The sequence below is a fragment of the Python bivittatus genome, unplaced genomic scaffold (genome assembly GCF_059951505.1).
Source record: "Python bivittatus isolate LINGU-HERP-01145 unplaced genomic scaffold, Pbiv_v1 ctg000240_np1212, whole genome shotgun sequence".
NCBI classification, from domain to species: Eukaryota; Metazoa; Chordata; class Lepidosauria; order Squamata; family Pythonidae; genus Python; species Python bivittatus.
Genome location: NW_028277051.1, coordinates 1983982 through 2004713, shown reverse-complemented (window position 1 = coordinate 2004713; position 20732 = coordinate 1983982). Strand labels below are relative to the sequence as shown.

At 52.8% G+C, this 20732-nt stretch overlaps 1 protein-coding gene across 1 annotated transcript in view; it reads left to right on the top strand.

Moving 5' to 3' along the window:
• The first annotated feature begins 3320 nt into the window (after window positions 1-3320).
• Window positions 3321-20732, top strand: part of SLC6A4 (solute carrier family 6 member 4) — a 35509-nt gene continuing 18097 nt past the window's right edge. The window contains exons 1-5 of the mRNA XM_088138748.1: window positions 3321-3684; window positions 15863-16443; window positions 17421-17555; window positions 18530-18749; window positions 19522-19660. Of these exons, the coding sequence (XP_087994874.1) occupies window positions 15987-16443; window positions 17421-17555; window positions 18530-18749; window positions 19522-19660 (951 nt within the window). The 5' untranslated portion in view covers window positions 3321-3684; window positions 15863-15986. The remainder of the gene's footprint in view (window positions 3685-15862; window positions 16444-17420; window positions 17556-18529; window positions 18750-19521; window positions 19661-20732) is intronic.

Sequence of the window (20732 nt, the reverse complement as noted above, 5' to 3'; positions counted from 1 at the left end):
TGCCAGTCTGATCTCTGCAGAAGGCGCTGCCGGATCGTCTGTCTCATGCTGGGAAGCCGGCTGTCCTTGCCTTCTCCTCACCCCCCCTTGCCCATCATTCTGGCAGAGGATCAAGAAGCACAGGTCAAAAGGCGTTGGGTTTCCAAGGGTTCCCAACACCTTGCCCTCTAGGGCAAGGACGAGCATTTTATTTATGTGTTTGTTTGACCAATTTATAGAGCCGCCCATCTCACTCCAGGCGATTCTGGACGGTGTACAACAGAGCTAAAAACAGTCAATAAATTCTTCTTTCATTTTCCTCAAAAAGCAGCAGGTGGGAGGGATCCTTCATGCCGGAACTCTGCCTGATGAAGAGGGACGTGGGGAAGGATTGTGCCCTCAGGTTCAGCCTTTTTGGTTTCCCCGGCTTGCACACTCCGTTCATCTTCTGTTTGCAGCCCTGGCGAGTGCCGGCAGGCGTGTTCCTACGGGGCATTCCTGCAAGGGCAAAAGCAGGCAATTCAATGCAAACCCGGACTGCTTCCAAAGCAGCTCAAACTTGTTTCAGGGCATTGCAGATGAAGCCAAGAAGTTGGGCTTCATTTTCTGCCTCCCCCCCCCGATGGATATTGCCTCCCAATGCCAGCTGTCAGTCCCAAGTCCGAAGATGCCTGCTGCACTGTGCGTGCCCCCCACCAGCCAGCGCCAAGGGGCGAGCTGGTATTCAGGATCACAGGTAACAGCCCCTCAGTGTCCTCCTTCCAAAGATCTCCGAGGTATTGGCCATCACTCTGTCCTTGGAAGCCGACGCCAGAGTTTCCCAAGTTCCCCCGAGTGAGGGTCCCACGCCCCTCAGTACTGCCATCTCAGCCACCTGGGGAGAACAGGATCGCTCCCCCCTCCCCACCCCACCCCAGGAAAATAATACTTAGAGATGTTCGCCCTCTTGGCTGTCTGTCTCTTCCTTCTGCAATCTCTAAAGCCCCATCATTTGGGGCCTGCTCCAGCCCCCCGGCCGGAAATCCAGGGACACCGGTCAGAGCCGATCTGGGAAATGCATTCTGTGCCCTGGTTCTGCTGTTCTCCTCTGGCCTTTTCTTCAAGCTGGGACTACAGGGAGCCGCGTGATTCCCTATAACGTCGACCCGGCGGGTGTGGCGGGGAAGGGAGATCTGAGTTCCAGTCCACCCTCAGCCGAGCAGGCTCTGCAGGGAGCTCAGAGCCGATCACGCTCTCTCAGCCCCACCTACTTTGCAGGGTTGGGGGGGAGGCTGCAACTAGCACTTGGAACCCCTGCCTGAAAGGCAAAATAGAATAAATAAGCAGTTTTACAACCTTGGCATTTTTTTATTCCTTCCCTGCTCATTTTGCACAAGGCGTCTGCTTCGATCTGCACGGCGTGCTTGTTTTTATTTGCTCCAAAGTCAAGAGCAGGAATCTAGAAGGAGCTATTTTAGAAAAAAAAGCCCTCCCCAAATAGAAGAATTGGGCATAGCAATGAGGTGATGATGACAACACAGACTCGATCCACAGCAGGAGGAAGACCTCCTCTCTGAAGGTTACAGATGGACCGGGCTGATCCAGTGTAGGCTGGTAGACAGAGGCTTTTGACTTCCAATCTAGGGCTGAGAGAGAAGGACAGCCCAAAATCCCCAGGGGGATGTCGGTGGCTGGGGCGAGGGGCTTAAACTCGGGCCTCCCTGCTGGAGCTGAGGGGGACATTCGGCTCAAAGTCAGGCTCAGTAGGAACGATCATCCATCTCCTCCTCTTGGATGCACCCCCCAAGCCAGCCCCCCAGCCACTTTGCCTCCCCCCAAGTCCTCACCAGCCTGCTCTGTCAGCTGCACGGTACCAGCTGTGGCCTTCAGGGGGCAGCAGTGGCTCTCTTTGGGAGGGGGCAGTGACAGGCTCAAGCAGATGGAGCTGAAGGATGGGGGGGTTGGAGAGAGAGAGTTCTCCCCCTCCCCACCCCTGCTTTGGCTTTCCTCTGGGTGTCTTTTCCCTTCCCTTTCTCTTCTCCTTGCCAGCCCTGTCCAGGAATAGCCAAAAGGCAGGAGGCTGCAGGGGCTCGGGGGGGGGGGGGCATCAAAGCACCCCCTTCCACAAGAGGCCCCCTGCATTCTCGCACCATTCTGGGCCCCCCGGGTTGGTGAGGCGGCCTCTTCTAGCGGAAGGTGGAAAGGTCCCTCCAGCAGGGCTCCGGCAGGGCAACAGCCCACCGTCTCTGGTCCCCCTTTTATCACTGGGAATTGGCCTGGGGGGGCTCTTCTGTGCACCAAGCACCCCCTCCCTGCAACTCAGCTGTGTTTCCTTTCCATTTCTTGCAGGGAGGGGAGGAAGAGTGGCGGTCATGGCCCCGTCCGTCTGTCTGGGGGCAGTTTCTGCTCAGGCCCCGCAGGAAGAGGGTCTGAGGTAGCCCCAGACCTGGAGCCTGGTAGCCCCTTCATCCAATCCCCAGCATTGCTAAAAGGCAGATGCTGCAGCCTGTGAAAGCTGATGCCTTTTAAAAACATTGGGGAGGGGGAAAGGGCTGCCAGACTTCTCCAGATTTTTGCAAGATCCTCAGGAACCCCAGTGGTTCCCAATAAGGTGAACAAAACAGAATCACAAAGTGTATTATTATTAATTCTTAGATTTATTAGAGCTGCCCCACTCAAAAGACTCTGTAACAGCAACTTAATGCCAAAATATCCTTTAAACCCTCTGTCAGTCCAACCCCTTCCATGGACCCGGTGCCGGGAGCTGCAACTCCTGAAAACTCGCCTTTTAATCAAATGGGCTGCTCAGAAAAGGTGCCGACAGACTCCTCCTGATTTTGGCATTGCTGGGTTAGGGTCTGCACGGAAGGGTGGTGGTCACAGCCCCGTCCATCTGTCGGGGGGGCAGTTTCTGCTCAGGCCCCACTGGAAGGGGATCTGAAAGGACAGTAAGTTGAATGATGTACAATAACAAAATATAATATACATCCTGTATCAATCTGGCCACTCTGAGGCATCGGAAGAAATCAGATGCCCTTCACAAAAGCTTCTGCTTTGAGTAAATTTGGGGAGTAGGAAAAGGTGCCCCAGCCTCCTTCTGGAACCATTTTTGAAACTCATTTTTGTCCCTCCCCGTTTTATGGGCCCTAAAGCAAGTGCCGAAGGTTGTCTGTGTGCACGTGACGTGGGGTGGGGCGGGGGGGGGTCACGCAGAGCTCTTGGAAAAGCTGCCCCCTACTCGCCAGCCTCCAGCCCAAGGTGCGTCCTCTTCCCGTCCATGGCTGGAGCCTCAGCCAGCAGCTCCCATCCCCGAGGGCCTGCTTGCCTCCTGACCCCCCCAGCCCTGCCCTGCCCTGCCCAGCCCAGCCCAGCCCAGCCCACCCCCTGCAGCCTGATCCATCCCTCCATCGCTCCCGGCGGCGGTGCGCGCTGGTCGCTCCTTCAATGGAGGCACCTCTAGGAGGAGAGTTGCAGCTGCGAGTCGTGGCGAGGCAGAAAGTTTAGATGACTTTATGAAAGAGAGCGGGCGCACGGGAGAGAAGGCAGAAAGAAGGACAGAAGGAAGAAAGTGATGTAAAAATCCTGCGAGAGCTTTTGGGAGCCGGAGCATGGGCGACGCGGGGACAGGAGCCTTCCCCCTGCCGTGAAGTGGCCCGCTGCTTCGGCGCAAAATGCCCAGGTTTGGTTGAAACGGCGGAGTCTGCGAAGAGGCTCTTCCGACAGCAGGTATTTTCTCACCCGACGCTCTTCTCCCTTGCCCTTTTCTTACAGTCATTCTTACTGTCCTGAGAGAGAAACCGGGGGTTGGGGGAGGTGGTGCGCCCCGTGCCCGCGTCTCCCTTGCCCTCTCTGGCCAGCCGCTGGGCAAACTCGAGCGGGAGCGGAGGCGTGTGCGCGGCACCAGCGGCTCGGGACGCCTGCTCTGAGCCGGGGTCCCCGGCCGGGCAGCGGGGAGGCAGATCCTCCCGCGCAGCGCGCAAAAAGAAGAGGCGCCTGGCGGTGTTTTAGAGCTGGGCTTTGCACCTCCAAGGAGGTCTCCTTCCCCCTTCCTTTTTCGGGCCGTCCATGCTCCCTGCTTCGGCTCTCGAGCCGGTGACGAGGCCCTGGAGCCGCGTGTGTTTGGACAATTTTTGACAAGTGGGGGAAACGATTTATTTAGCTCCGTCTGCTGGGAATGGCGCTTTGCCTTTGTTTGAAGTGGGCAGAGAAGACGTGTGTGTGCGCTGTGGCACAATCACCCTTCCCTTTGACAATGGCTGGACTGAAAGAGTGAGTGGCATCCGTTTTATCGCGGAAAAAGTGCCCTTGTTATTCGCAGAGTCTCTTTCCCTGCTCCTCTTCCAACTCAAGAGGTGAGAGTGAATTTTCTGCCCAGCTGACGGAAGGGGCTCCCCCCCAAACATTTTCTCCTTAGCAGATCAGTGATGCTTAGTGAATAGAAACACAAGAGAAGGAAGTTAATATTGTTTCAAGGAGAAATAGGATTAGGGATGCTGAAGGAAGTTGTGGGTGTGCAAAGACAGAAGAAAGTCTCCAGTCTGTGATTCTTGATTTGTACCGCGCCAGTGAGGTATTTTTAGCTAAGGAAAAGGCCGTCTTCTTCTCCCACAAGACTTTTGAACCCGCTATGTCCAACCCGTAGCAGATGGGCGGACTACAATCCCCATGTTTCCTAGTCCACTTGGCCAAAGGATAGGCTGGCTGAGAGTTATAGGTGTGGTTTTCCATCCCATCCAGAAGGCACCTGCAGCAGAAAGAAAATCGTAGGGAAGAGAAGCGATTTTGCTGTTAGGATAAAAACAATCTCGTTCCTCTGACTTTGCAGTGCCTTTTGGGTTTGGGAAAGAGGTGGGTTCATTTAAGTGTACCTTCATCCTGAGAAGATTCTTTCATTCGGCAAGCCTTGCCCTGAACCTTTTGATGGTGTGGCGTGAAAGCTGATTTATTTTTAGGTATTTATTTATTAAATTTGTATGCCGCCATCTCCCCCGGAGGAGTGACTCTGGGCAGCTCTGACTGATCAGCTGGGATTCAAGAGTGTAAATGGTAAGATTTGGGAAGAATCCCCAGAGGAGAGAGAAATGATCCGGGGTCTCTGCTGGTTTATTTTGTGTTGGAAAAAAATTGCACATTCTTCAAAACTATGGGGGAATGAAATAGGAGGCTATTTGGTCCATCTATGCTGATGGACCTCAGGGGAGGGTGTGTGAGGATGGGTAAACTTTCTGTCCCTTCTGGACACCAGTGAAGATGTTTCAGTGCCGCAGTTTCATCTCATCAGGATCCACCTCTCTGTATTGTGAACACGAACGCTAGAGAGGAGACAACTCTCGCGGTTGGCTTTACTGCTGGAATAAACTATCATTGTTTGAGAGGATCGGAGTCAATCTGGTTAAAATGCAGTGAGGATAGATAAGAGCATTCCATTGTTTCGGTATTTCAGAGAACTGTTTCTAAAAAAAAAAAAAGGAATTTTACAAGACAGGAAAAGGTGGAAACTTTTGCGTCCCTTTAGAAATGTACATTGTAAAATGGAACTTAAATCACAGCATAGAGTTGAAGCAAGAGCTCTCCTTGGTTAACCTGAAAGGTTCCCCCGCGCAGAACGGAGGGGTGGAATCACTGCCTAGCCTTTCTTGAACCCAACGGGCAGGGTGGCTTTGCTGCATAAAGGGAAGGGCGATCAGCAGCTGTTGGCCTGGCAGCCAAGCGGAGCATGCCCGGGCAAAGGTGGTCTGCCTCTGATCCCCTCTTCCTTATCAAAGAGGGCATGGATTTAGCAAGTGGTAGGTGTGAGTGTGAGCTGTGAGTGTATCACCTGTGGGGCATACTCCACACGTGCCTGATTGCCAACCTCATGGAAGGTTTAGGGCAGTGCTTCTCAACCTTGGCAACTCCCAGAATTCCCCAGCCAACCCTGTTGAAGTCCACCCATCTTCAAGTGGCCAAGGTTGAGAAATACTGCTTTAGGGAGTGTGAAATTGAGAGAATCCGAGCGTTGCAAGTGAGCCTGGGGGACATCTGGTCCAACCCTCTGCTCCACTACAGCCTGCAATTAATATGTATAATTTCTCCAAACACAAGCGGATGGTTGCTTCAGCAAATATGCACAGGGCACAGGGACGGGTGCAGGCGATGTGAACCCCCCCCCCCAAGAAACCCATTCTTTAACTAAGATCAAGACATGGTCTCTGTGCTGCTGGCAGAAAGCCCACTGCCCAATTTGTCCAGTTTCGGGGGGGGGGGGAATGGTCAGATCTCACTATCCGGTTCTTCTTTGCTGGCTGGTTGAGGACTTGCAAGAGATCAGAGAGGACAGGAGCTAAAATCTTTCACTCTCTCCGGGTTCGGAAACCATGAAATGGCAGTGCAAGATCAGCGGGTTGGCTTTTATGCCCGATCGGTAAACGGGGCACCACTGGTCTCAAGCCAGGGGAGGGAGCCCTGCAAGAAGTGGGTGAGGCCGGAACAAACATGCATTTGATTTGATTTCCCAAGTCTAAGGGTAATTCCACTTCAGTTCAGTCTGGCTCCACTACAGTGTTTCTCAACCTTGGCCGCTTGAAGATGGGTGGACTTCAACTCCCAGAATTCCCCAGCCAGCCATGCTGGCTGGGGAATTCTGGGAGTTGAAGTCCACCCATCTTCAAGCGGCCAAGGTTGAGAAACACTGACCTATCTACACAAGGCCCTCTCAGAGAGTCAGTTAATATTTCCCTGCTGTCTTCAAACTGGTTTTCTACAAAGCACCGACCGGATCCCACCACCGGATCATCGTTGGTTTGCGTTTGCTGCAAGAGGCTGTCAAGGTCTGGTCTCCCGCGTGCCAAGCGCAGTTGGGGCCCGAGAAAAGGGCTTTCTCCCAACAGGGCTGGAATTTCCACCCGTTAGCCAAGAATGCAAGCCACAATAAATAGTAAAAACAATAATTATAATCATAAACACCGACTCATGGAAAACCTCACTGTGGAAAAATGAAGGTTTGTGTGTTTAGGGACAAGCAACTCCACAGCGTGTTGTTCAAGCCGAGAACTTTAAAGCCCCTGTTTATGGCTTTAAAAAAAATATATATATTGGCTGTGAAGTCCTAAACTGACCTGGGTTTAAAAGGAGGCTTAAAAGCACTACTGGCTTTTAGTAGAAAAATGCTCCCCTATTGCTGTGCATTTGCTGTGTCTGTTGGGGCTGGAACAGACAAGATATATTAGCAAATGTTTATGGGGGATATTTGGGTGTTTTCACACAACACACAACACATGGAACCGCAAACTAGCTCACCACAATGGACCCTCGTTTGTTGTGAAGATGTGGTTCGGTGTGTCATGCAACCCCACTCCCCAAACGGGGTCCGTGAATGAATCCTGGATAAGAAGTGTGAGCGTGTGTATTGCGGGAACGCAGCCTCTGTTGCAGGGAAACTCATGCTAGACGCTAGCTTGGGGGTGCAGAGAGTTCAAGGCACCCCAAATTCCATTTATTGAAAGGGAGGCGTGTGAGCGAGCCCATCGCTTCGTCTAAAAAGCCAGGAGAGGCTTGGTCTGGAATAGCCACAATTAATTGGCCAAGTCAGATTGTGTAAGGTTGCCTGCGTTCACACAACGTGGGAAAGCTTTAACCTTGCAGAGCATTTCTGCGGCTTAGTGCAATGGCCAGCCCAGCCCAGCCCTTGGAGTTCATGGGTGATGCACCGTCTTGTGCCAACTCCGAGAGAGGGCGCGTTCGGCCAGCAGGATTAGCCTCCCCGGGAGAACCGAGCTCCTGTTCCCAGCGGGGTCCCCGGCTCCTCCACTTCGAAGGATCAGCTCCACAAGGGGAGGGGAGGGGAGGGGAGGGGAGAGAGGAAAGGAAAGGAAAGGAAAGGAAAGGAAAGGAAAGGAAAGGAAAGGAAAGGAAAGGAAAGGAAAGGAAAGGAAAGGAAAGGAAAGGAAAGAGGGGAGGGGAGGGGAGGGGAGGGGAGGGGAGGGGAGGGGAGGGGAAGAGGAAGAGGAAGAGGAAGAGGAAGAGGAAGAGGAAGAGGAAGAGGAAGAGGAAGAGGAAGAGGATGGATGGGGAAGAGAGAGGAGAGGAGAGGAGAGGAAAGGAAAGAGGGAAGGGGAGGGAAGAGGAAGATGAAGAGGAAGAGGAAGAGGAAGAGGAAGAGGAAGAGGAAGAGGAAGAGGAAGAGATGGATGGATGGATGGATGGATGGATGGATGGGGAAGAGAAAGGAGAGGAGAGGAGAGGAGAGGAGAGGAGAGGAGAGGAGAGGAGAGGAGAGGAAAGGAAAGGAAAGGAAAGGAAAGGAAAGGAAAGGAAAGGAAAGGAAAGGAAAGTCCTTCTGCAGAGACTCTGGGAAGCTGGGCTGGGCAGAGCAGCGGCCAGGGCAGAGGGGAAGATGCCAGCCTGGCCCAGCCCTCAGCTGAAACATGGGCTCCCGGTCCGTGTTTCTCCATGGGCTTCCCAGTTCCTGGTTCCAGCCGCTGCTCGGAAGACCCTCCCTGGTGAATTCAGCCAGCGCGGGGCTTGGCCCCTCTGCGACGGGCATCTGCAGGTGGCCGGGGAGCCCCTGTAACCCCCTGGGAGGCTCATGACCTACCACCCCAGCAATGGTTCAGTGGCTGCAAATTCAGTACAAACTAATAATAATAATAATAATAATAATAATAATAATAATAATAATAATATCATCAGCACACTGGGCACCGTACCAAAAAGCCTCCGTCGGCACTTAGAAAATCTGCGCATTGGCAATATTGTCAAGCCGAATACAAACGGATAAAGTTTTGGCGCGTAACACACCAGATTGAACCTGGCTGGATAGAAGAAAGTGTGGACGACTGATGTGGCAAGACCGGGGGACAGGAGAATAGAAGACAAAGAGTTGGAGAAGATCACGAAGGATCAGGATCTGAAAACCGAAGTGGAGGGATTCTGGCCCAGAGTGCAGGACACAGAATAATGGGCTTGGTGACCCCAAGCAGATTCCTGCTGAAAGTCAGGAAAAAAAAATTCTAATGGGGAAATTCAGCAGTTTGCCCGCTCTGAAGTAGGCGTCTATACCAGTGTTTGTCAACCTCGGCAACTTTAAGATGGGTGGACTTCAACTCCCAGAATTCCCCAGCCAGCATGGCTGGCTGGGGAATTCTGGGAGTTGAAGTCCACCCATCTTAAAGTTGCCGAGGTTGACAAACACTGGTTTAGATGGCATGTACATTTGAAAGCAACTTATTTTTCTTGTGAATGAAACTGGTGAACATTTGGCAAGCTTTTTTTTAAAAAAAACACCCAAATATGTTTCCAAGCTGGGGGGGTCCTCATCCTCCCTTCCCTGGCGGTCAAAGCCTTGTCCATCCACCGTCTTTAGCTCCTCTGAAGCTTTCTTGTTTCTGCAAGGGTGACTCATGAGCCAGGAATGAGTTCCAGCGGTTACAACCTGTGCCGTCATAACTTAGAACAGTTGCTAAATGAATGGTCGTAAGTCGAGGACTACTTGCCCACAACAGAGAAGGGCCCCCTCTAGCCGCTTCCCTTGGTGGTCTCTTGGGGTTGAATTCTCCCCTTAAAGAAAACCTTTAAATCCTCCCCCCTTTGTGAAAAATGCTCAGATGCTTCTCGAGTCTATTCCTGTTCCCCCCTCCCTCCCTCCCTCCTCCATTTGGGGTGGGGGAGACAGTTTTGGTGTTACAAAGCACCTTTTGGGTTATAGAAAGTGGGAAAGAAATAGAAAAGATCGTCAGAGGAGTGGGCCTGTTTGAGTTGCTTGGGAGGGGGGCAGCCTTAGGAGAAGTAAGATTGAACCCCCCCCCCAACACTGCAGAAAGTGGTTGGATATGTCTTTATGCCCTGGTGGGCATGAAGATGGGAGCCAGCCTGGGAGCATCTGAGCATCTACAGAGTGCCTTTTCCCCTGGGTTGGGTTCGAAGCCTTGGCATCGTCTTCCTCCACAGGAATTCCCAGTTCCCAAGGAGGTCTCCCCCTTAGCCATCACTGCCAGCAGAGCCCCTCCCTAAAGGAAGCAGCCCCACCGTTGGCCCCCAAGTCAAGCTGGGAAAAGCCGTTTCGGAAATCCTGGATGCCGGCAGGAGGGGCCAGCTGGGCCTCCGTTCCCAAGCTGAGCTCCTGGGTCTCCCCGGGCCCGGCCAGGGTTAAGCTGCGCTTGCAGGCGCCCTGCCCCACGGCCAGGTGGGCTTCCTGGGGGGTGTTTGGCCGCCCAGCCCCTGTTTGTCTCACCGGGACCTTTCCAGCCCGGAGAAGAACAGAAGGGGGGAAAACGGGATGCTTCTCCCGGATGCTCTTCGCTGATGCCAGCAGCCCCCTGCCTGCCGTGCAAATCTCGCTGCCCCAACAAAGTTTCCTGCCCAGCCAGTTTCAGTTGGGGGGGCAGCCTCCGATTTGGGGGGTGCCAACCTTTAAGTGTGCCCTGCCAAAGCAACCCGGCCTCGGGCTTGTCCGTCTGCCGGCTGACCGGGGGCAAAGAAGTTGGATGCAGAGCTCTTACCCCCTCCAGAGGTGCCAAACTACATTTCCCAGCCAGCCAGCCCATGCTGGCTGGGAAGGATGGATGCTGCAGTCCAATAAGTCTAGAAAGGCACGGCTGGAGAAGTGTGGGTCCTGCAAGCGCTCGGCCAGAAGCATCGGCTGCTTTTCTTCAAAACAGGCTTAGAAAGGGGCTGGAAGCCTGGCTGTTCTCCCTAGCCTTGGGGGTCAAGCCCTTGGAGGCCTTTTAATTTATTAGGGTTTGTTGTGTCTTTTGGGATCTCTATGGTGTTCGTTCGTTTAACAGTCTCTCTTGGTTTTACACTTGCAAGCCTCCCAGAATCTGGTGGAGTTGGGCTGCCTCTAAAGCGTAGTAAACCAAAGCTAAAATAAAGTAAAAATAAAAGAAATAAGAAAAAATAAGATAAGATAAGATAAAATAAAATAAAATAAAATAAAATAAAATAAAATAAAATAAAATAAAATGAAGCAATACAATGCAATGCAACAGATTGCAGCCTCCCCTCTTTCTCTGGGCAATCATGAAGTCAGCCCAACCTACCAGAAAGAGCAGAACGAGAAGAGCCGGCTTAGGGAAACTCTTGCCTCGACCCCAAGCGCCTGCCCCCCCACCCCCAGAAGGAGAACGCCCTGAATGCCGAGGCCCCCCAGGCTGGGTTTACAGATCAGGCTATTGATGCTCGCTGTGGAAAGGATCAGGCGGCGCCTCCTTCTGGTCAACGGAGACCCCTGACCTCCCGGGCACGCCGTGCCGCTTACGGTTGTGATTCCCGCGGGGTGTTTTTTTAACTTCCCAGCCTCGCCCGCAGCCCTAGGACTTCCTAGTGGTCTCCCATCCAAGTCCCAGCCAGGCCTGCCCCTGCTCAGCTCTGGGGGATCAGCCAAAGCTGGCCAGCCGCAGGAGGCTCACCCCAGATTCTCCACCCGAAGAGAGCTGTCCAAGCTTTGTTGGGTCCTGGCAAAACCACAACAGCGTGTCTGGCTTGGGCCCTGGTGTGCCCATTTTGCCCAGGGCTTTGTGGGCAACAGCTGCCTGTGGTGAAGGGCACTGCAGGTAGACCGCTCCAGCCCATGGAGGATCCTTTTTGCTACGGCATCTAGCGCCCTTTGAAAACCTTCAAAGTAATTATGGAAGTGAGTGGAGATTATGGAAAAAAGGCGTGCAAGGATGGTCCGACCTCCCGCACGCCAGACCGCCACCGATGGCAGGCTTGGCAGCTGGTGTGTGAGAGAGTGGAGCGTCCTGGCACGAGCAGCGGGTCGCCTGTTGCACCACTTTCTCGCAGCTGCTCGGGGGTGTAAAGTTCACCTCGCTGCATAAAAATCAGGGCTGGCCCCAGATCCCCGGCGAATCGGTTTCTGATCTGCGCCTAAGAGGTCCGTGCCGTAAAAGCGGAAGGGCCAGCCTCCCGGTGTCCGTCCGGGCAGATGGTTCTGCACCGGTTGATGATTAGCTAAGGCTGCGATGCCGCGTTGTGACAGGCTCCAGCGAGGGCTCGGCCTCCTGCCCTGCCCTGGCAGAGTCTCCCTCGCCAGCTCTTCCAGAGACCTCAGGATTCGGCCGGTGGCAACCTTTCCGTCTTCTCACACCCGCAGGGCGGTGCGGATTTGAATGGGTAATTGGCATTCCGGCAGTTAATCCGAGAACGCTTCTCTGAGTCTTGTGCCCGGGCTCATTTTCTTCCCAACGGCCTCGTGGGGTAGAAGAGGGCGAGAAAAGGAGATTTTGCTTATTGGCAGGGTTCAGAAGGTCCCGTGGGACACGGACCAGCCGTGCAGGTTATGCCCACCCCACCGTGCGCCTTTCGTTTCTGGCCCGCTGAATTAATTTATGGCTCGGTGAACTCCAGGGAACCAGGTTAGGAGAGCGCCCGTTGCATTCTTGGGCTGAATGAGGCGTTGAACCCGGGGCTGCCCCTGCTAAGCCAACCTGCTTGCCCAGGGCCGCCCCTTGCGGGAGCGAAAGCTGCTTTTGACTTTGAGGAAGCCAACATCCTTGGTGGTCGTGTATGCCAGAGAGACGATGTGTTGGCTCTCCCAAAATATCAGGGTTACCTATTGGGAGGGAGGTCAAAAAAGTCAAGATGACTTTGTTTTGCACAGGCAGGGCTTTGATCACACAGACCCAGCTGCCATCTTGACATTTTTGACCCCCTCTGGCAGACGCCTCGGCAAACTAGATAAATAATCTTTTTTTAAAATGCTAGCTTATTGCAGAGCAATGTTTCTCAACCTTAGCCACGTTAAGATAGGGGGACTTCAACTCCCAGAATTCCCCAGCCAGCATGGCTGGCTGGGGAATTCTGGGAGTTGAAGTCCACCTATCTTAACGTGACTAAGGTTGAGAAACTCTGTTGTAGAGCAACAAGGAAAGGCTCTATTTTCTATTAAGCTACAAATGGCCATCTGAAAAAGTCTAGAATGGGTGTTGATTTGTTTCCTACGGACTAAGCCGCTAGACCTTATGAATCCTGGCGGAGCAAAAAAAGGCAGAACACTCTTGGAAAAGCGAACGTCCTGCTTTGTCATCCGGTGAGGAAAACCCTTTTTGAATGTAGGCTCTTTGCGCATTATGGTTTAATCCCTTTCGCTGTTTTTATGTCTTTTTCTTAGTTTTGTGTGCTGCCCAAAGTCCACGGAATCGGGCGGCCAATACATTTAAATCAATCGATCGATCAGTGAAATTATTTTCCAGATGTTCTCAGCAATTCCGGAGCGAAGCTCCAAAGGATGCAGATAAGCCCAGAGGTGCATTCTCCGTCCAAGCAAGGGAATTCTTCCAGCCAGGCCACTCCTTAAAATGCAACTTCTTACCCATCACAATACCTTGTGTGGATCAGTCCAAAATTCAATCGTATATTTGCATTTTAAACGTTTTTAAAGACAAGCTTCTGCCACAGAGCTTCGTCTGGAGTTCCCAAAAGGGGTTTGATCAAGACGTGTGGGTAGAACGCAGCTGTTCCAGTCTCACCTCTTCCTTATATTTTGCTTTCCAAGCCACGGATCCGGCTATCACGTGGCAGGGAGTTCCAGGGCTGAAGTCTGCATTGCGTGCAGCGGTGCGGGGGTGAGTCTGTCTGCAGCCCACGGCTGCTGCCCACTTATTCGAATAGCTTTGGCAGCCTCTCATTCTCCTGGAGGCCAGGGCTTGTGCCAAAACAGGACCTAGATTAGGCCAACCAAAATAAAATACAATAAGAAAATAGAGCGCACGCAGAAAACAATGGGCAGCTGAAAGGTTAAGGCAATCCGGCGTTTGACTGTCTGGCCAGAGAAAGGCAAACATTCGAGGAAGTGAAGCTGGCGCCAGAAGAACTCAGCGCCGGTACCAGCCGTTCCCCGGAAGAGACTTCCCCTGCTGGAGACAACCAGCTTGGGGCGTTCAGAGCCCCCAGACTCTCCCCAGCCGCCTTTTGCCAGCGCCCCGCTTCACCTTTGGGCGCTGGAGCTCAAGGCCTGCAGAGGCGCCCGTTGGAGGAGGGAAGAGGGGAGGGCACGGCCCCGCCGGGCCCCGAGGCGCGGGTTTGAAAAGGCGCAAGAGGCCGCCCGTTGCCTCGCCGGTCAGTGCCTCCTTCGGCTGAAGCGAACCGTCGGCTGACCCTGTGGCCGTGCCCAGGCCCAAAGGGCTGGAATCCAGCCCTGGAGCCTCCCGGCCCCCCCGCCCGCCAGCTGACCGTGGCCAGCAGGGGACGCTTCCTGAGGAGCCCAGAGCCTGCGGGGCCCGCTCTCCTCTCTGGGTGCCAGGCGGGACCCTGGAGCCATTTGGGGCACGCGTTGCAAGCCTCTGTTTGGCCAGTTCCTGGTGTCTGCAGCTGCAGAGTTTCCTAATCAGGGAGGACCAGGCGAAGCGAAGGAGGCGCTGACCCTGCCTGGATGTTTCGCTAGTGAAGCGCCATTAAGCAGAGAGGCAGCCTGGCCTAGTGGGGAGGGTCCTGGATGAGAAGCTGGGAGGCTGGGCGGTCTAGTCCTGCCTTGGGCATGAGAGTCGGTGGGGGGGGGCAACTTGGGCCGGCCCCCCTCTCTCAGTCCCAGGAAGAAGAAGGCCGGGCAAACCCCTTCTGAACAGTCTTGCAAGAAAACGGCGGGTTTTGACTTGCCCGGCAGTCGCCAGGAGCCAGCTCAAAGGAAACCCTCTGCCCGTGACGGTTAGAAAATGCCAGGAGTCATTTTAGGTGACATATCTGGGATACTGGTTTCCAAACCAGTCTAAGCCCGATATCCAATCCCACCTCCATGGATTTTTTTCAGACGGGCACATGCCCTTGTCTTCTCCTCCATTCCAGTTCTGAACTTTTGCCCCCCCCTTTCCCTGGTATGTTTTCTTGCCCCCCCACTTTCCCCTTTCCCATACCCCACTTTCCCCTCTTGCTCCCCATCCATGGCTCCTGGCCACGGGACAGGCCAGTGGCTTGGATGGGGCCCCCTCGAGCACTGTGGCCATGGGGCTGCGGGAACCTCCAGCCTTCTGACGCCCCCAAACTCCCAGCCTACATCTGGAGAGCATCAGGAAAGGATTGACGAAGCTGAGAGATGTTGCGGCCAGAGGGTCTTGGGCATAATTTATTTATTTGTTTATTAGGCTTTTAATTAGACTTTTAGACGATCGATTCTTGGCACTTTGTCCATCAAAATTACAACAACTGTCAAAGGAATAACAGTAGAATTAACACAATTACACAACGAAACATAAATCAACAATCAATAATGGATAGCCTGAGTTCATACAGTACTCACCTCTGCTTCAGCTGATTCAGATTTAAATTCGATTCGGATTTAAGTTTGAATGGCCAAATGGCCCTCCTGATGCCTCAAGCAATTTTGACAAAGCCCAGCGTTAGTCCGGTTTATACTGACTTTTATATTTAACTACATTCATCAAGGGTGGGAATGTCAAAACTATGTAAATAACTCGATTTAACAAGCACTGACTGGAAAATGCCAAAGAGACCTCTTTGTCCTGCCTTTTTTGAACAGGATGCGATGGCCCCTGCAAGACGGATGGGACTTCCCGCATACTAGCATCTGGCATCTGGCATCGGTGATAATTATAAATATTTTGGTTCCTAGTTGTAAGGCCCCAGAGTCTGTTAGAGGTGGGCACCCTCTAAAATAAAAAGAAAAGATAAAATGAAATGAAATGAAATGAAATGAAATGAAATGAAATGAAATAATCAAAGCGGGCATGGTTTATTCTTCATCCATTTATGCAGAATGACTAGAGTGATGACTCAATTGCAATTCTGAAAAATAAACAAAGCTGGTAGTTACTTCTTTTCCACATGGCGGCCACAACAATCCAGTCGAAGCCACCATCTTGACTTTTTTGACCTCCCTCCCTGCAGACACCGCATAAAGCACACTGCAGGCTGACCAAACTCCATAAATAATAACCTCTCCGCTTATTTTCTCTCCACCACTGCGACGTAGGTGTGTGTCTTCCGACCCCTCCTAGAGTGAAGCTGTTGCCCCCAAGACGTTCTCCAGGAAATCTGCAGCCGAAAGGCCACTGGTGGCCAATGGACAAGCGGACAGCTGTCTTCTAACCGCTGGGATGGAGAAGGCAGTCCCCGACAAGGAGACCCAGCCTCTCACGTCCCCGAAGGAGTCTTCAGACTGCAGAGATGGGAGCGACTGCATGGAGAGCAGGAGGCTCTTGGCCAAAGCCACCAAGCCGACACTGGAACTGACGGAAGGGGTCCATAAAGCCCACTCCAGCCAGGGGAACAATGGGCCCACCAGCCCGGTCTCCAATGGGTTTTCTGGGGCCCAGAGCCCACCCGGCCCGGGCAAGGTGGCGGGAGACAGCCAGGGCCTCCCCTCTGCACCCCCCGCTGCCCTGCCTACCACCGCCATCTTGGGTGTGGTAGAACCCCAACAGCCCTTGATGGACCGGCGGGAGAGGGAGACCTGGAGTAAGAAAATGGACTTTCTCCTCTCGGTCATTGGCTACGCGGTAGACCTGGGCAACGTCTGGCGCTTTCCGTACATATGTTACCAAAATGGAGGAGGTGAGTTCCAGTTGTGCTCTAAAGCCACGTTCTTGGGAATGGGGCCGAGCGGGAACGAAACTCGTTCCCCGGTTGAGGAGCCCCAAGATCCAAGCCACGCGTGGTAACGGCAGGCAGGTCCTTCAGGGAGATGCGGTCTGCTGGTGTTCTCGAGAGCATCTTTCCACGCCTTGGGGTCCTCCAGATACTGTATGGTGGAGTTTGGCTGCTCTACTTCCTATGGCCAGCACATCTGGACAGGGGTTGGGGAGGCAAGGAAGTCAAGATGGCAGTGGCGGCTGTGCAAATGAAGCCCTGTCTCTTTTTATGCAACGCACGTCTTGACTTTTTTGCCTCTGCTCCCACCCCATGGCTTCCCCTGCAGTTGGAGAGCACAGAGTGGGAGAGGAGGAGGCTCTTCTGGGTCAATCCGTCCTACCCACTTTTTCATCCCTAGCTATTGTGAAAAGGAGGAAAACCTAATTTACGATCCTCCAAATCAAGCCGGTTTGTGCCTGTTGTATCCATCACACGTTTTCCTTAAAGCAGTGTTTCTCAACCTTGGGAACTTTAAGACGGGTGGACTTCAACTCCCAGAATCCCCCAGCCAGCAAGGCTGGCTGGGGGATTCTGGGAGTTGAAGTCCACCCGTCTTAAAGTTCCCAAGGTTGAGAAACACTGCCTTGAAGTGTCTGGACAGGCATGTGGCCAGGAAGTGTGTGACGAAAGTTGGAAAAGACTCGGACGGAGTGGGACCCCAGTTCCTTCTCGTCTTCTGGGCAATTCCACTTCTGGTTGAAGAGAAATGGCTCCTCCACCTGGTGTAGGGAGGCAACCTGAAAAAACGAGTGGGTCTTTTGGGGGTTCCATGGGACCCCCGTCCCACCCCACCCTTGAAGCTGGGTTTCCCAAAGCTCCTTGGCAGCTATCTGCCCGACCTGGCCGTCCCCACGTGGTGTCAACCCAGACTTGCTTCTCATCCTGGCCTTTCACGTTAGGAGCCTTCCTCATACCGTACGCAATCATGGCCATCTTTGGAGGAATCCCGCTTTTCTACATGGAGCTGGCGCTGGGGCAATATCACCGCAATGGGTGCATCTCGGTGTGGAGGAAGATCTGCCCCATCTTCAAAGGTAATTCCCAAGGACAAGGCTATGGGGTGGGGGTGGGGGGCGCAGCCATGGCCGTGCCACCCACATAAAAATCAGCTGGCGCTTCAGTCACACCAATGCAGCTGCCATCTTGCCTTTTTTGACCAAATTCTGTGGACACTCTTGGGGTCAACCCAGTGGGGCCCATGGGTGCTCCAAGCTGGGGAGAATCTGTGAATCTTCTTCCCATCTTCTTTTTAACATTTTGTTAGCAAAGGATCAAATCCCCCAAAAGAATAATACAGGAATAAGAGTACAACAAATGGCAGCGATTAAAGTAACGACAGGAGAGAAAAAAAAAAGAAACAAGAAAGAAAGAAGAGAAAAGGGTCCCTATTTATTTATTTATTTATTCAATTTATATGCCACCCATCTCCCCCAGAGGGTGACTCTGGGCGGCTCACAATTAAAAACAATTAAAATCAAACATTAAAAGCATTAAGAATATAAATCTCTGTATTAAATTAGCTAAAAAGTCATGCTACATAAAAAGAAATAGAAAATTATTTCAATCCTTATGATTAAATCTAGGCCAGTGTTTCTTCAACTTCTCTTCTCTCAGGCCCTTTCCCACTTTTAAAAATTATGGAGGACCCCGAAAGAAACACATGGGTCACATTTCTCAATATTCACCATATTAAAAAACTAAAATGGACGCGTTCATTGCCACTGCTGCTTCTCATGATAGTTTGATGGGATTTTAATATTGTATTATTTTTCAACATAGGCTGGGAAATCATTCTGATTTCGCAGACCCCGAGAGGGTCTTGGGGGACCCCCCAAAGGCCCTTGGACCACACTTTAGGAAACACTGATCTAGACCACAAGCGCATTTACTCCATCTTCTCAGATTCAGAAGATAGACATTTCAAAAACCGCTAAGGAACACATCTCCTGGATCCAGTTTTTTAATTGAGTGGGCATCACAGGTCCCCCCTTGCTTTCCTTCCCTCCAGGAATCGGCTACGCCATCTGCATCATCGCTTTCTACGTCGCGTCCTACTACAACACCATCATGGCCTGGGCCCTGTATTACCTCGTCTCTTCCTTCAGCAGCGAACTGCCCTGGATCAGCTGCAAAAACTCCTGGAACACCCCCAATTGCATGAGTTACTTCTCCAACCAGAGCATCGCTTGGACGGCCAACTCCACCTCCCCAGCCGAAGAATTCTATACGTAAGTGCATGTAAGTCGAAAGAGGGACGGGGGGGGGAAGGCGGGGGGGAGAAGCACGGTGAAGCCCTGGGCTTCCTCGGGACTTTCTCTGCGCACCCCCAAGGGCACCTCCCTGGCCAGACGCCGCTTTTCCAAGCCGGTCGGGGCACCAAAGAGGGCCGGACTCTACCCCCCCCAGCCTGAACTCCCCTGATGGCGAGTTGCCACAGAGACCGACACTGGCCCGGTTTGGGTGTGGCGCTCTTGGGGGATGCTTGGCACTCATCCAAGGCCAACATCTGGGTTCTTTTCCAAACAAAGAGCAGTGCCTCTTGGCATTTGGTGTGCTTCCCAGCTGCAGAGCCCTCATTCCTGCAGTCAGGGTAGAGGTCCACAAGGAAAAGCCCTCTGCCTCGCTAGCAACACGTAGTCAACTTGTTCCAGGTTTCCTCGGCCAGCTTCCAGGGCTGAAGGCAATCGTGGGCAGGTTGATGCCATCCTAAGGCCGGCTGATGAGCCTTGCCCAGCATGGCCAATTGTCATGAGTCATGGGAGTTGTCCTCTAAACCAGTGTCTCTTGACCTTGGCCACCTTAAGATGGGTGGACTTCAACTCCTAGAAGTCCACCCATCTTAAAGTGGCCGAGGTTGAGACACAGTGCCCTAAACCTTCCAGAGGGCTCCAGGTAGCTTACCTGGCCCAGAAACAAATGCCCCCCTCCCTCCCCTTTGATGCAACCCCTTTAAGAGTCTGGATGCTGAGCAAGGTGTCCCGTCTTTGCTGTCCATTTCAGCCGCCACGTTCTTCAGGTGCACCGAGCGAAGGGGCTGGATGACCTTGGAGGAATTAGCTGGCAGCTCACCCTCTGTCTGCTGTTTATCTTCACCATTGTGTACTTTAGCATCTGGAAAGGGGTCAAAACATCTGGAAAGGTGAAGAGTAAGGCAAAAAAGGAGAGAAGGAGGAGATTGACTGATGCAGAAGACTGTATGTCGGGGTCAGAAAGATGACGTCTCTCTCATGCCGGCCACCCTTGCAGAGTAGGGGTTGGGGGGAGGGCTTGCTAGAAGCTCTTGATTCCATCTGGACTCTGAAATTATTCAAGGTTGCTTGATCTCTGAGCGGTTCTCCCTTTTTTCTGGGCCATGCCAGAAAGATCCCTCCCCAAAGGAAAGATATGGGGTTAGATTGGATGAGAGGTTGTTTCTGGAGCCTGGGGTGGCAGGTACTTGGTGACCCAGTGGGGTACCCAGGTTGGCCTGTAGGAGAGTGCAAGGGAGGAGGTCTGAGCCCCATGGGACCTGAGCAGCCCCTTGGCTTGGCACTCTTCTCAGTTAATGCTGGAGTAGGTGAGAAAACCTTGTGAAGGGTATCCCCGGCCTGCATGTTCTTGAAGACCCAGCAGACATTGCTGTCTCCCACCCACCCAATTCAACCATCTTCCCTTTGCTGGTAAATGATTTCCCCCATCATAAGAACCACCAGCTGGGCCTTGGCACCCTTTGGTTCCTCTGGGTCAGTGTTTTTCAACCTTGGCAACTTTAAGATGTGTGGACTTCAATACCCAGAATTCCCCACCCTTGCCAAGGTTGAAAAACACTGCTCTGGGCCTTGGGACCCCTTTGAATTTGACTTGCTCAAGAGATCTCTAGCAACTTGCAAGTTTGAAAGATGTCCAGTTTAGGCCAGGGATGATGACTCTGTGAAGACCAATTCATTCCTTGATTCTGCAGCCTGAGGGCGGGGAATGGGGTGGACCTGCACCCATGAAAAGCAAAATGACCCCCCAACATGCACACAGTTGAATTCATTTTGCCCTCAACCAAAATTAGTTCAGTTCCTCAATGTCTCCACTTCCCAGACAGCATCTTAAATGCTGAAGGGACTGGAAGCAGGTCTTGTCCTACAGATGGAGCATGTTCATTCAAGAGAGGGAGGCCTGCATTCCTCCAGCGTGTAGGATGGGGCATCAGCTGCCATTCCTGACTGAGAACATGGATTCAG